The sequence below is a fragment of the Siphateles boraxobius genome, unplaced genomic scaffold, assembly GCF_051911475.1.
Source record: "Siphateles boraxobius isolate OS27281-9 unplaced genomic scaffold, OSU_SipBor_1 26, whole genome shotgun sequence".
Lineage (NCBI taxonomy): Eukaryota > Metazoa > Chordata > Actinopteri > Cypriniformes > Leuciscidae > Siphateles > Siphateles boraxobius.
This window is the reverse complement of record NW_027508876.1, coordinates 4310873-4327243: the sequence shown is the minus strand read 5'-3', so window position 1 is coordinate 4327243 and position 16371 is coordinate 4310873. Positions and strand designations below refer to the sequence as shown.

Genomic DNA, 16371 nt, shown 5'->3' with positions numbered 1-16371 from the left:
TAAAATATTTTTTGATTTCCCCTTCCTTAAATGGCACATATGTGCAGTGGTGGAAAGAGTACTGAAAAAACATACTCAAGTAAAAGTACCATTACATTCCAAAAAAAGTATTGTGAGTAGAGTAAAAAAGTACTTGTCCAAAAAACTACTTGAGTAAGAGTAAAAAAGTAGCTTATTTAAAAGTACTCATGAGTAGTGAGTAGTGAGTACTGAGCTGCGGATTCTACCCCTTATAATAAACACTGTGCACTACAATTTATAAATTAAAAAAAATGCACATACTGTAATTCACATTATATTTTCTTCTTTGTCAGAAGGATTGAAGAATATATATCATCCATCTTTTTAAAATGCATCAAATCAGTACACTCATCACAATTTAAATCATATTATTTGGGGGGGGGGGGGGGGGGGCATTTAAAATTAGGCGAAAAGAAACTGGGCCTGAGCATGCTATTGTTGCACATAAAATATCAATATTCATAACTGTGCAAAGAATTCAAAAACCTTTAGAAACTCATATGATAGTTCAGCATCACACACCATGAGATGGGTTAAATAGAGAGATTAAAAAATACCCAATTTCTCTCCAAAACGGTACCAATGTTAGTGTTTTGATAAATGAGAATCACTAATATTATCAGATTACCTCACCTAATGCACTGAAAAAGGCTAAGATAGTGAGCTAACACTAATTACACACTTTAATTCCATCCTATTAAATATGTTAGAATTTAAACGTAAATGCACATTGTTCTAGAAGGGTGGCATCATCCCTTACATTTTACACGGCTACATTTACTCGCATTGTAATGCTGCTGATAATATAATTTGTAAGGAAAATTGTGCATTAAATAGGGAAGTTATATCCAGGAAACGTTTACAAAAGAAACAAAAAAACACACACACGCATGTCTCTTTGTAGTCTCGTCGAAGCTGTTTTATCAGCAGCATCCACACACAAAAAAACAAAAGTTCAACATGAAAAATGTTTTTGCGCAAGTGCACTTGCCAAATGAAGACGGATTGTATAAAGGATCAATCAAAAAACGTTGTTTATTAACGAGCTGTAACGTTAGTCACAGACTGACAGAATAAATGCAGTTCAAGTTAACGCCATGGTTCATAGAGTGCACTGATTCTGAATCTGGCGGCATGGCGAGCGCGAGACGCGGCAGTGCACAGATCGTGACGCGCGTCTCTCTATAATGTGATTGTGAAGTAAATGGGAGCGGGAATTCGCCGCATTATGAACTCGTCACGCAATACCCCCAACCTCAGACCAAATGTTAGGCCATTTAGACAGGCCAGCCTATATAAATATCATATTAAGCAGAAATGTGAAATGTACCTTAGCATATTAGAGGAAGACGCTGATATCTGGATTGAATTGATGCGTGAAGAATGCACTTCCACAGCAGTCACGAGTAACAGCAGGAATAGGCGGTTAAAGTTTTCTATGCTTAATTTGATGACAGTCACGAGACCGATTACTCAATCCAATCACGTTGATGGATAAAAATAAAATGAAATTAGGCTAAAACAAGCATATGTAACGAGTAACGACCACAAACAGAAGGAAAATAGCGGAGAAAAAGTACCGATACATCACTTAAAATGTACTCAAGTAAAAGTAAAATTACACAATTTTTAAACTACTCTAAAAAGTACAATTTCTGAAAAAAACTACTTAATTACAGTAACGTGAGTATTTGTAATTCGTTACTTCACACCCCTGCATATGTGTCATGTCTTTCAGCAATTTTGAGGAAAGTCAACATAACACATGGGTGGAGACAGTGACATTGAACTAACAGCAGGGCTGTGGGAAGTAGCCCCTGTTGGAAAATGCAGACATTACAGCACTCTCTGACAGATGCAAAAAATAAATAAATAAACGTATTAAAACATTTTTTAAATGCTCCTGGTTGTTGTTAACCTAAGAAGCTTATGCACGAGGAAGTTGAGCAAAACTAAATAATTATTAATTACTATAATAATGCAAAGCATCATTGTCAAATGACGTCACGGTTACCTACTCTAGCTTAGCTAGTGTAGACCAAGCATGCCGCACAAGCCCTGAAAAGTGAAGCCAAATGGCTCGTTTCCACTGAGTGGTACGGTACGGTACAGTTCGGTACGGTACGCAATTATTTGCGTTTCCACTGTCAAAAGTTGTCAATGGTACCAAAGCCGAACCGTACACTACCACTTTTTGGGTACCCTTCCTTTGGGATACCTAGCACAGTGGTACGGTAGTAAAAGGTGGAGCTAGACTCACTGCAGAACGTTGATTGGTTGACAGAGTATGGTCACTTGCGCGTGCTACAAGGGCATTAGAAGCGCCATTTTTTTTTATATAAAGTTGAAATATAATACTACTGTTATTGTGTCACGAAATGTAGTTTTAAGATTTTTTCAGGCAAGAATGAATTTTTTTAAAGCTCAAATCTGTGGTTTATTTATAGATTTATGATAATCTGACTGAGATCCATTCCAAGCAATCACCGGGCGCTCTGCGCTCATGTACCCCGCCTGGAACAGCCTTTCCTCGGCTAGTCGTTCTGATGTTTGCCGCTGACTCTGACGTCTCTGTAGTGGTTAAACATGAGTTATAATTCGTCTTGTATAGACCTAACAGGCGATCTTTGGTCTCGTGAATCTATAATTCGTTCCCTGGCCAATAGTTTTGGCAGAAGGCTAAGTGAAGTTTCATATATTTGAGCACTGAATTTGTATATTTGACTGAATTGTTTGCTTTATGTTACTAAAGCTTTACTGTATAGCTTTTTGTACCTTTCACTTATACTTTTAACAATGGCAATTATTGATAAAACTGAAATTTAACAAAAAGACATAGGGTTGAGTTTTGTCATTTTTTATTTTATTACAAGATCATCTGTAATGTTTATTGCAACATTTGTACCAATGCACATATTGCCTGGAATAGGTTTAATATTTTTTGATTTAAACGAAAAGAGGCAGGGTTGTGTTTTATATTTAGTTTTGTTATAAATATAGGCTACCGTATACATGCAGTGAATATAGCCTAATCAATAGGCTATGCGTTGCCTAGACCACATTTGTTGTGTGCTTATAATGTTTAAAATGTATTTAAATGAAATCGAAAAGCAGCAGAGTGGTGTTTTATAACATATTTCGTTTTATTGTTGCCTAAAATGTACATACAGAGATAACCGGAGTAGCAGAGCAGGCTGAGTGGCGCTTTCAAGAACGCGCTGTTCCATTAGCAGAATTACTGGACTCGCGTCCACGGGAGTCATTCTCCTGAGTCGGACTTTGCGTAGGCTACTTGGTATTGAGAAACGCCTAATGCCGGCGCTTGTTTCTTGTGACAAACATGCCGAGAAGCAAGAACAAGATCTGCGGTGTCATCCATTGTTGTTTACTATGTCGCTTTCTTCTTCGCGCGCAAATGACGTCGATCGCTTCTTTCCGGCAAACACCACGCCTATCAAGTAAGGGTACTGTTGGCGGTGGAAACGCTAGCCGGATCATGGTTTACCGACCCGAACCGTACTGTACTGTACTGTACCGTACCGCTCAGTGAAAACGAGCCAAAAGCGTCTCGATCGCCCCCCGGTGACTGGTCCTAGTATAGGTCATAAACCCCACCTCCCCATGTTATTCAATGGGACGTGAGACCAACTAAACAATTAAATTACAGATCACATATCTTTTTTCTAAAGATAGTTTCTGTCATTTACTGTAGTTTTCATCACTGATCGCTGATGTAATTTCAAGTGTTTGTTTTTAAAATAAGTTTGTTTTTAGTTAGTTATTTGATGCTATAAAAACGGCGCTGTAGCGTCATGATGCACAGCTGTGATTGACAGGTTCTCTGAGCGAAGTAGTCACTGAAGCAACAACAGACTTTTTTCGGGATCTTTGGAGGGCTGAGGAGATTGGAGCTTTAAATTTAATATCTAAATTTCTATGATTAATTATTTCACACCGACATAATGGGTTGTTCTGCAACCGAGGTGTGTGCTTGCGATTGATTCAGCGAGAGGTAGGGCGGGGCGTTGATTTTGCGGTGTTAGCTTCCTGCTCACTACTGCGCATGTCTGGTCCCGAAATCGCAACTGTGCAGACTCAACTCCCAAGATGTCAGCGCCATATCGGGACAATGGCGGGCTTTACTTCTCGCCAATGGAGAGCGAAGGGGCGTCGTCCATCTTTTTTTACAGTCTATGGTGTAGACGCTGTCAGTGTTGCCAACTTATCACCTTTGTCGCTATTTTAACGACTTTTCAGACCCCTTTAGCGACATTTTTTTCAAAAAAAGCTAGTAGTTCAAATCTAGCGACTTTTTAGACAAACCTCAGTAACCTCCAGATGTTGCCAGTACTGTTCTGCGAGCGCGAGCTCTTGCTTTCTCCCTGCCGTCACTCTCTCTAACTGCGTCTACCTTGTTCAGTGAATGGCTGAGACGACCAGCAGCACATTCATGAGTTGAGCGCGCGGCAGTTTTTTGTTTTTCCACGGACTTGTCACTTATCTGCTTCTCTTTTGTTTTATATTTAAAGTTTTGATTGACCATTTTAATTTCCTTTATTTTGCTTATGTAATAATGTGTAGGGGGCAGACAGGTCAATTTAGCTCAAAAGGAATTATTAATTAATTTATAGGGAATCTTAAATGAATCACTTAAAATTAAGAATGTTTTTTTTTTCTTGGTGATGGACGGGCCATTCATTCAGGGTGATGTGAACATCCAGAAAACATCTAAAAATAACATTTTCATAACATTTCCAAAGTGATAGAATGGAATGTCCCTGTAACGTTCACATAAACCAAAAACATGTAAAAAAAAATTGGATGTTTTGAATGTTCAGAAACTTTCAGAAATAACGTTTTCAAAACATTTTCAAAAGAACTGAATGGAATGTTCCTTGAACGTTCACATTAACCAAGAAAAAAAAGTTTAATACTTTACAAAAACTGGACGTTTTCAACATTTAAAAAACATTCAGAAATAACGTTTTCATAACCTAATGGCAATGTTAGCAAAACGTTCTAAGAACACATTTTTGTTAGCTGGGACGTAACACAAATGCAATAGCATCTCACTCTGTAGAAATCTTACAACAGTTCCCACACTGTTTTAGAGATTATCATTACAGAATATGCTAATCAATGACTTGAAGATAGTTAACTCCACATCAGCAACATAAATTCATCAACTAACCATTCAGAAACATCCTGTTGCATTCTCCGTTGTCACTTCTTCTTGAGTCCCTCCATCATTTTGTCGACTCCAGTTTAAACATAAAAGCCAGTACAGTTTCTGACATTTTTAGTGCATGTCTACATGAGGTAATAGGAGCTGCCAGAACACAGGAGCTGTTGAAGTTCTGCCCTCTGTGCAGGGAGCAGCAGCTCATTTGCATTTAAAGGGACACACACAAAACAACGCGTTTTTACTGACCCTCAAAAAAGGACAAATTTAACATGATCTCCAAAATTATCTGTGGGTTATTTTGAGCTAAAACTTCACATATACGCTCTGGGGACAACAGAGACTTATTTTACATATTGTATAAAGTGCCATTATCCCACCCTTTCATATATCATGATGAATCACAGTTGAGTATTTGCTCTACATTTGTGCAGATTTGGCTTACACGAATTTCACCAGCAAAGTGAGTAAACATAATAAGTAGCATGCCAAATTGGCTAGTGATTTGACAGTGTTACCCGCCACAGTTGATTTTTACCAGCATTTGGCGGGTGTGCCATATATATATGCCATATATATATTTTAGGGATGCTCCGATTGATCGGACGCCGATCATGATCGGCCGATATTGGCTAAAAATAGATTGATCGGCGAACCCCAAAAGCGCCGATCAAAAAAGCCGATCACGTGACGTAAATTACTCGCGCGACTTTTTCCCACCTGCATGCGTGGCGCACGAGCACACAACAGCAGAGTGGAGCTTGGCAGTGGCAACATGAGTTCTCCTTCACCGGAACGAATAGGGAGTCTCCCAACGGATTGAAGCGCGCGTCTGAGTGAAGACCGTGCACCGCGCGAGCCACAACAGAACACGGTATCTGCGCCACTGATCGATGCGGCAACGAGCACTTTGATCACTTGATAAAAAAAAAAAAAAAACTTTTCAGCGCTAGATCGCCTCTTCTTTAACAAAATGAATGCTCTGAGTTAACTGGAGATGTTTTTATTTATTTGTATTGGTACATTCGTGCCGCGAGATGTTTCAAAAGTGCTGGTGGTATTTTATTTGTTTTGATCTGATGTGGTTGGTTCCTCAACTACATCAGATTCAGATTATTTTAGCTAATGCCATGTCAGCATTCAAAGCTATTTTCATGGCAAAAATTCAATTATAAAAATACAAATATCATATAAATACAATAAAACAAAACAAAACAAGACGTCATTTTATACAATATATATTTTTAAATGAACATATGATAAAAAATCCAAAACCTTTTCAGGCATAATCTCATTTGATATGTCCTTTAATGAAGTAACTTCATAAAAGAGCATTCTGCTCAACTACATCAGACGTTCATAATAATAACAGAAAAAAACTTGCCATAGTTTTGTCCTTTTATCAGTAGCCAGTTTTGGTGTAACAAGTTGTACATTTTGTTGCCAATTAGTAAATGTAGTGGGTGTATTAAGAGGCTACAATTTCCAAATATGCCTAAGTGTAACTTGATCACCTCCCATTAGGCTGATCTGATGTGTGTTGGTCTGCCTGACCCCTCTTTGTTTGGAATAATTTAATGTTAAGGCTGATTTATACTTCTTCGTCGGACATACGCCGGAGCCTCTACGCCGTAGACTACGCATTGGTTTTAATTTATACTTCTGACTCGTTGTCCGCGTTGACGCACGCAGAGGGAGCATTTGAAACCCGAGGGAGCGGTTTGAGCAGACCAATCACAGCACTTGCGTCCGCGTAGAATTGACGCGTTGTTACATTTCTGGAGAGGTGCACGTCAGGGTACGCCGAAGGGTACGCGCGCTACGCACAGCCTAGGGCGCAGCTACGGCGTAAGTTCGACGCAGAAGTATAAATTGGGCTTTACTCTGCCTTATTTGGGAAAGCTGGCCTACAGTAGCCTTAAGGCATCTAATTTTCTAAATACAATTAAATAAACACATTTCTACAAATGGTGCAAACTCTGCTAGATTATAGATAAAAGATTCCCATTCCCCTGCTATTCTGTGATCGGCAGTGATCGGCAATCGGCAGATCATGATTATGGTGATCGGTAATCGGCCCCAAAAATGCTGATCGGAGCATCTCTAATATATATATATATATATATATATATATATATATACACACACACGATCCCCCGCATTTCCCCCGCCTCTCTCTATCGCTCTGTGTACCTGGCCTTTACCACTCGCTTTCATCACTCGCATGTGTCCCCCTTCCTTTCACATAATGGTATGATCCTAGTCTGTCCTCCCAATTGATTGGCCGCATGGTGTGCTCATCCAAATAAAGTCCTGCCCCCAAAAAAGATGAGGGTCTCCCGAATGGGAGACTGCTCTTCTCGTTCGCTACAAAGAATGGCTTGTTAGCAAATGACACATCCCTAGTAGCCTATGTAATTGTGTTTTTTTTCTTCATTCTCTGAATATGTATATTGTTCCAAGTTCTATGATTGTATTTTCTTATGCAGTGTTGATGAGCAAATTAAAACATGGATATTGATTTATATGGACAGAAAAATGACTCTTATTTTGATATTCTGTCTGGAGAGTCGCGAACGGAACGGTTAACTGTGCATGATGCTCCCTCATATGTACACAGGAGCTGTGAAAGAGCAGACGTTTCTCTCCCGTTCTTTACTTTTTATCCTGTTTTACAGGTAACAGTAATCTGTAGGGATTGGGATGGGCAAATGAAGTCTCATGACGAAGCCCTGATTGTTCCGGGAATAGATAAGATTGTGTAAAGGGTGTTATAAAATCTTTTATCACATAATTAATTGAAAGAAGACAGTCCCCTATTTTTTTTTTATTTGAACACAAATAGAATTATATGTCAGTTCACCGCTACACCAGCAGATGGCGCCTGAGCGCTCCTGTGAATCACACTATACAGACTAAGGGTGTACTCACACTAGAATCAGAATCAGAATCAGAATCAGAAAGAGCTTTATTGCCAAGTGTGCTTGCACAAACAAGGAATTTGTGTGTGGTTCAGTTGGACTCGGGCGCAGAAATGCAAGTTGTTATTTTTGTGTTTTACGAGTTGAGTGTAGCCTATCTGTTTTATTAACCATTCCATTTTGAGTGCTTTGCATGCACATGGCGTGAGACGATGCAATAAGGGTGAAATTATGTAAAATAACGTTAAGGTTCTAAGTGCATCAGTAGTTTATGTATTTCTCTTATTAGGGTGTGTTTGGGCATCTTTTAGTTATGCGAGTATCATATATGTGAATCTTTATTGCTTTATTCTGTATTTAAAATTAATTTGGGTACATAATTGTCTTTACATATAATATGTAGCTAACTCATATATTGACTTTATGTGAAACAGGCTATGGAATACAGGTGTGTATGTATCCATATACCTTGTAGGCCTACGTGTTATCACATGTCAGTCAATGTGCAGATATATGAAGTTATTTAATTTTTTGAATTGTGCCCTGAATTACACATATGATGTTTGTCAATTTAAAAGATACATTTTAAAGTCAAGAAAGTCGCAGTTTGATATAAAACTGTTGAGGTATAAGACTGTAAAAATACGTAATTACAAAGACTACAAACCCAAAAGGCGCGCATGTGACGTCATACCTTTTCTCTCAATGAATGAAGCTAACTTTACTGAAGCTAACGTCTGTCATTTTTTCTATAGTCTAACGTTATAATCGTAACGTTACGCCGTCATGCCTGTGTGTTTTGTACCAGACTGGACACATACGAGCTTGGTGACGTATATAGTGCGAGACGAGAGATGTAGTTCATTGAGCGAATTTCACATAAAACTAAATGTTACTCTATTTTATGACATACTGTGACTTTCTTGATTTTCATAATTATCTTTTAAATTGACAAAAATCATATGTATAATTAAGGGCACAGTTCAGACGGAATAAAAAGATAAGTTGTCTCTCGCCATTGACTACCATACATATTTTTTTCTGAAATAAGGTCCCGAGCCGGAGGGGAGGGACTTAGGCACTATATTGTGTAAGATAAAGATGTGTTCTGGTGACTGGCATGTTTATTGAACCAATCAGATAAGAGTAGATCGTGAGTCAGCGAGAAACTCATTTGATTGGCTACATGAAGAAGGTGTACCCGCCCTCCTCTTCACCTTGCAAAACTCAATGAGTGAAGGAATTGTTCAAAAACTGTTAGAGCAGCTAAAAGAAAGACGCAACAGTACAAATCGGGTTATTTTGAGAATTATTTTGCCCCATGCACACAAGAAGTCATTTAGACATTTGCAACAGTTTATTTTTTTACACAAAGGTTTGTTTTATGCGATCAATCTGTTTTGCAGTTCCTGAATCTGTTGTTTTCGGTTGCAAATTGCTGTTCACAGGCCTGCAATGCTTTTGGCCGTATTTGTGCGAGAAAAAAAAAATGTGAAAATGCAAGTCATAAGAATACAGATCATTTTTATTTTGCATTAGCATGAAGCTGCACAATACATGAATAACAGTAAAATGCTGCAAATATTTTTTTCTTACACTTGAAAGGCAATTTACAACTTTACAAATCTTCTCTTGTGCAAGCAAATTTAATTTACGCTTGCAAACTTATGTACACTTTCAAAAATCTTACCCTGCGCATGCGATTCTTTATGATATATTACCTTCATAGTTATTATCGAAGAATAATGAATACGTATATGAATTGCATATGGCAAATCTTTTATTTTCCTGAAATAATTTGTATTCTTCACATTACTTAAGTATGACTGGGTATTTAAAAATGTAAATTATTAAGTCTGAGTAAAAACCTTCTCTGATCTGGGGGTTCGAACATTCTAATATTTAAAATTAAGCTTGCACATGATTGGACAGAAAGGGATGCTTCGTTTGTCATTGGTCACATTATTTCTACGTTAACAACACAAGCATCGAAACGAGGCTTCATCTGGCAAGCCCATTTATGCTCCACACAAGCTCCGACGCCTCAGATCAATTGTCACATCACTAGTCTTGGACTCCATTGTTCTGGATTTTTTTGTCCTGTGGTTTTGACCCTATATCTGTTCTGTGGATTACAACTGTTAATTGCCCTCAAAAAAAATAAAGAAAAAGTTTGAGTCTTCAACCTGTGTTTCAAAGCAGTTTGTAACAATGACAAAACTTTTATTGACTATTTTATGGGTTTGTTTGGTACGGCAGGTTAACTTCTGCTTATTTAAATTAATGTGTAGTTGTAAAATAATGTCTGGAAAGTAGACTATGTTTGCAAAAAAGAACACGGTTTAAATCTATCTTAAATTTCTTTTTGTTTAAATAATAATAATGGAGTTGAAAAGTAATAACATTAGAATACAAATGTTTCTGTGAATTAAAAAAAAAAGTGTGTGTGGTGGGGAAAAAAGGTTGGGAACCACTGCGCTAGGCTGTAGTTAGCACTGTGCATAAACTTGTGAATGATGCTCTTATAGCTGTGCCGTCACTAGTATCTTAATAGAGGATCTTAAACTTGCTGAGAACCCCTAGTCAATTATTTATTTATTCGTTATTTACTTCTATATATTTTTATTTTATTTCTTTATATGTTCTTTATCTTGTGTTATGATGCTTGACTGTTGTCTGATTAAGACAGAAGACATTTCTTATTTTGTACCAGGACATTTATGGTTATTTATATTGTTCAATAAAGTTCTTGAAAAACTAAAATAAAATTTGTGCTGTCATGTTTAGTGACGTCATTGTATTTTCCCCAAAAACTTAGTGTAAGTTGTATGGTCAGTGTCGGTCACAGTGCCATTTAATTGCTGTTTTTGATCCGGCAATTATTTATTTACAAATTAAACACTGCATAAAAGGGTATAAATAATATTATATGGTTCTTAACATTATATATTATTTAATATGTTTTACATTAACTTACCATACAGATGGATATCCAAAGACATAGCAGCAAAAACCAAATGCAACCGTGTGTTATCCTGTGAACTAAGACACTGTAATGAGAAAAATGTGCAAATACACACATTCTTGTACATCTTTCTTAGTGAGGACATTTATTGATACAATACACTCTCATAGCACAACTAGGTGCCTTACATTTTATTAGAATATTATACCACCCAAATATGTATTTTTTTCCTTCTAATTCTCGTTGTCATTGTAGGCTGGTTTATATTCACCGTTAGGAAAAGTGATTAGTGTAGCCTGCTTAAAATAGCATTGAACAAAAAGCAGCAGGACAAAAACATAGTTAATGACAAAAAATAACCATTTCATTACTCTAGACATTACTTTGTGAAGACAGTGACATAATACAGTAACATAATATGTTTTTTAGCCATATCAAAACAGTTGTCATGTGTATGGGTAAATCTTTCCCACTAGCGGTTTTAAGTATACAACGACCCCTGGTGGTTAAAGTGTTTAAAAGGGTCTCAAAAAGTGAGGACCGGCCAAAATGTCCTCACTTTACTAATTTTGTCCTCTCTCCGCTGGTCTACAACTCAAACTGGTCCTCACAAAGATAGTTACAAGTACACACTGAATTACATTTAAAGCAAAAAGAATAAATCAATTTGATTTATATTCTCATTCATAATAAACTCCCAATAAACTACTATTTACCTGGAGAATTAGCTGTGGGTGGAATGAACATGGTCACATCTGATGGTTTCCTATAAGATACTGTACAGCAGGGGTCTCCAGACTCGGTCCTGGAGGGCCACTGTCCTGCAGAGTTTAGCTCCGACCCCAATTAAACACACCTGAACCAGCAAAACAGTTGGTTGTCATGGACACTCAGTTTCAGTTGTGCACTAATCAATCACCTCATTATTCTCTCACTATGTAAGTTAAGTTCTGTTTGTGTCTCTTTGTTGGGTCTTGCCAGAATTGATGTTGTGTTGAAAAACAAAACAAAATTCAAACAAAGGAAGACTAATGAAAAGGAAATGAATGAAGTGAACTTATCCTTTTAACAATGACACATGACAGGATCACATTACGGGATAATGGAATCACATGACAAAACCAGGAACATGACGATAGGAAAACTTCATAATAGAGACATGAAAACGTGGAGATGAATACAAAACCCTAAACCAATTGTGACAATTTTGTTCAGAATGTAAATTATATTGTGGACTACTATTTTGAAAAGGGAGAAAAATATCTTTTGCGGAATTACAAATGTGTGAAAAGAAGGGTTCCGAAATCAACCCCTATACCCTCAAATAGGGCGTTATTTGAGGGGACAGCCATTTGTAGTGGTGTCCGAGACCATAGTGGACGTGTTACGACCAGGGACGTACTGGGACTGAAATTCAGCCCGGGACTTTAAGATGGAGAGGCCTTTTACGCGAGTGCCCTTGATGCAGGAGCAGAAGGATTTTTTTGCAGTTATTTTAATTCTAATAGTGTTTTTATGGTATAAAGAGAATCAGATTACACTGAAGACCTTCAAGAAATTTTAGGATGATACCTGCCTCTTCAGGTAGTATAAGCAAGTCACCACTGCACTGAACACAACCAGGTCAGCAAAACCTAATCTCGAACACATAAGTCACAGTATACTGCTAACTACCAGCATGTCATGTGTACAGTCATTTGGAGTGATAAAATAGTTACAAATACTACCAAATACCCACTCAGATACTCAAAAACTACAATGCAGTCCCATAAAATAGAGATTTGTGTGTGTGTCCTCACTTTCAACTTTCCCTGCCTCTGCTTACTGATTGTACAGCTGAGAAGAACATGAGAAGAACATCAGTAATAAATAAGACTAAGAATAATACATTTTCTACCTATGCGTAATATGATTGCCTAGTACCCAGCCCTGCACTCTGCCCCTGTACCTGTCCTTGTTTTTGTGCTGGTTCCATTCTCCTCATCCTCCAGCTCTTCTTTCTCTTGCTGCTTTCCTTCCTATCCCTTCTCATCAATATGACTGCAGGGGTCATCATCAACCTGTCCCTCTCAAACACTGACCTTAACAGCTAATATACATATACAGACATACATAGATTCCTTGCTTATAGAATGATGTTTTCTGTGTGTGACGACAAACTGCTGTTTATAATATATAATATATCTATAAATATATAATATATGTAAGGGATAATGTATAGCGAGGCGGTTGTTATAGCGTTCGCTATAGCAACCGCCTCACTATACATTATCCCGCTTATTACATGTCTACCTACCAAATAAATCAATAATTTCACACAAAATATTGATTTAAAAAGCAGTGTATTGATTTAAAAACGATTGTATTGCTTCCGCTAAAGAAAATAGTCTGTTCCGTCTCTGAACTGCATCCATGGCAACGCGCTGTTTTTCATGGCAACGGTGTGTTACTTAATACTTAATAGCGGTCTGTTATCAAGAAATAACACCGCATGCTACATTGGAATTCTACCAAGCCATTTAATAAATGCATATATTTAAATGCAAATATAAACAATTTCAGTGTGTAATAAATCACTAATATATCCCTAATCGTGCACCTGTCCTGTCCATGCTGCTGGGTCCTTCCTCATCTGCACCTCCTGCTGCCACAGCACTCTTTCCACTACGCAAAAGGTCTGTTAATTTGGCGCATTTAGCTGCCTCTTGTGCAAAATATCTTTTCTTTTTAATTCTTATTTTTTCGGCCCCACCCATTTCTTTCTCTTCTTTCCATTGACAGTAATCTCTCCTTTTCGCCATTTTACCGTCCGTCTCTGTTGCATTGCATTCACACAAACCCGCCAAACATGAGTAAAAGTTAAGAGGGGCCGCTCGCATCCCTCCTCAGCTTGAAAGTATTGGTTTGGCCCGGTCTGAATCACACACACACACACACACACACGCACACACACACAGCATTCCGCTTCAGGCAGTAAGTGACCGGTTAGGCCGGTCGCGTATCATTAAAGAAAAAAAACAACAACTCTTAGACCACCGGTTTGCGACATTAACCGCAAATGCGACATTAAAAAGGGACATATATAAGCCATGGTTTGTACAAAAGACCCAAGAATCCAACTTACTGTGCAAACAGCCAACACCTTTATTCAGTATAACAAGGTCAATGGCAAAAGTGAAGTGAACCAATCTATGACGAACATAGATGATATATACATTTATACATAAGGGATACAGAATTTCTGTAAGATAAATGGATCATCAAAAAGAGAAAAAGATAGACGTAGACGGCGCCAAAGAAAAGAAAGAAACAAAACCAAACGAAGTCTAGCTGTTAAATAACCTCTAATCCTAACTGAGAAAATAAAGAAGAAAACAATAATCTTCGGCGTCCAATACGCCCTACCCAATCTCCACTAACTATCAGAAAACAAAAATACAGAGAGTGGCACTCGCCCCTAACCTAATGTATTTAGACAGAACGAAAACCCCTGCGTGTTGCAGTGTATGTCACGTGACATGCTTACCTATGTTGTGGTTTTCAGTCTTTGTAGAAATAACTTCAGAGATCTTGGATTTCAGAAATAACAGACTTTATTTTCCAACAAACAAAGCCTAACGTTCTCTGCAGAAGACACGCTCCCGAGGTCTTTCTCATTCTACCTTATATACCAAGCCTTTCGACTAAGATGCTCACAAACCTATAGAATATTTGTGGTGAGGGCTTTTTCCCACGTGACTTCTTAGAATAGAATTTTCTGCAGCAAACAACATTCCAGGCCTCTCAAAAATCACTCACAGAGGTAATTCAAAGTCACACAGAGAGTAAAGGAAATTCAAAGTTACACAGAGAGGAAATAATTGTGTATAAATATATAGCTAAATTACTTATTTTATAACTAATACAATCTTCAACATTCCCCTCTCTGGGGCTTACTTAAGCCCCACTTTTACTATCCTTTGCCCCACTTTTACTATCCTTTTTCAGAGTGTAGTTTCAAAATCCAGTTCCTTCAGTTACACTACCTGATGACTCAATTCAGTCACCCCTTCTTCTTTCCAATAACCAGATTATTGCCACCACACTCTGAGGAGTATAAGAACCAAACATCTCTCTCCATACTTTTTTCTTTCTTTTAGTTATTTCTTATTTTTCTTTTAACAGAGAGAGTAAAAGATTCTTTACTCATTAACTAAACTTAACATTAAAACATTGTTATAAGCGTGAGCGTGTATTTTGTTCAGCCTTGCCTGTGGTTGTCACAGTTATGTAGAATACATTGTACATCAAACATCAAATCATGCATTCATTTCAAGTTTTTCTTGCCGGGTAGACATCTTCTTCGACCCAGAAGCTTTGCGCTTCGTAGAGGGTCACCACTGGGGAGAGGGCAGGCCAGTACTTACACCCAGGGTCTGGCTCATCAATCATCTTTTTCATCCTCAATTGAGGTACTTGAATCATTGTCCAGTGCTTGTAAAATCCAATTTGTGTCCTGATAGTATATACCTTGGCTATCCTCTAAAGTTATTTTCCCATTTTCTTGGCATTTTAGCACCTCCATCTGCTTAACGGTGGTTTTGACAACCAGCAGTGTTGTGCAAGTTACTCCCAAACTGTAATACATTATATATTACTTGTTACTGTTATTTAAAAGTAATTAATTACCTTACAATATTACTGTCTCAGAATTGTAATGCGTTACATTACTCCTGTATTACTTTTGAGTTACTTTCACCAAAATAACTATACAGGAGTAGAACTTAACATTCTAAAATGACTAGGGCTGTAAGGATATGCCATATCATATGAAACCGAAATCGCAACACTCAGATCCACGAACCTGCAGAATCGCGACACACCCCTTCCAACTCCCAGCGTTATCCATACCGTCCAGATCCAATGCTACCACATCTTTAAATTACTATTAGTATTATCTGAAGTTAACTTAACATTATAAAATACGTAGACCTACACCACAAAACTAGTTGAGGATAAATTATTTAAAATTTGGGAATTCCAGCGTTATGGACATGACATTTGCAGTCAAAACTTGAAATATAAATTCTCAGAAAATGCATTAATACCAAAATATTGAAACGTCTGTTTATCTGAAAGGAGTCCAGACATTAGAAAAATATCAGTCTACACATTTTTATATTTAATATTAGGGAAATAGACAGTCATGCGTGACAAAAAAAAAAAACTTTAACTTTTAGGAGGCAACGATTTTTTTTTTTTTTTTTTTTTTTTTTGTAATTCTGTGAATTACACTGCGCAAA

The 16371-nt window shown here is 37.5% G+C and overlaps 1 protein-coding gene across 1 annotated transcript in view; it reads right to left on the bottom strand.

The window, feature by feature from the left end:
* Positions 1-11925, bottom strand: part of LOC143751584 (NXPE family member 3-like) — a 28481-nt gene extending 16556 nt beyond the window's left edge. Inside the window, exons 1-2 of the mRNA XM_077244162.1 lie at positions 11806-11925; positions 11102-11166 (exon numbers count right to left, since the gene is read on the bottom strand). Coding sequence (XP_077100277.1) covers positions 11102-11166; positions 11806-11836 — 96 coding nt within the window. The 5' untranslated portion in view covers positions 11837-11925. The remainder of the gene's footprint in view (positions 1-11101; positions 11167-11805) is intronic.
* Between the last annotated feature and the right edge of the window lie 4446 nt (positions 11926-16371).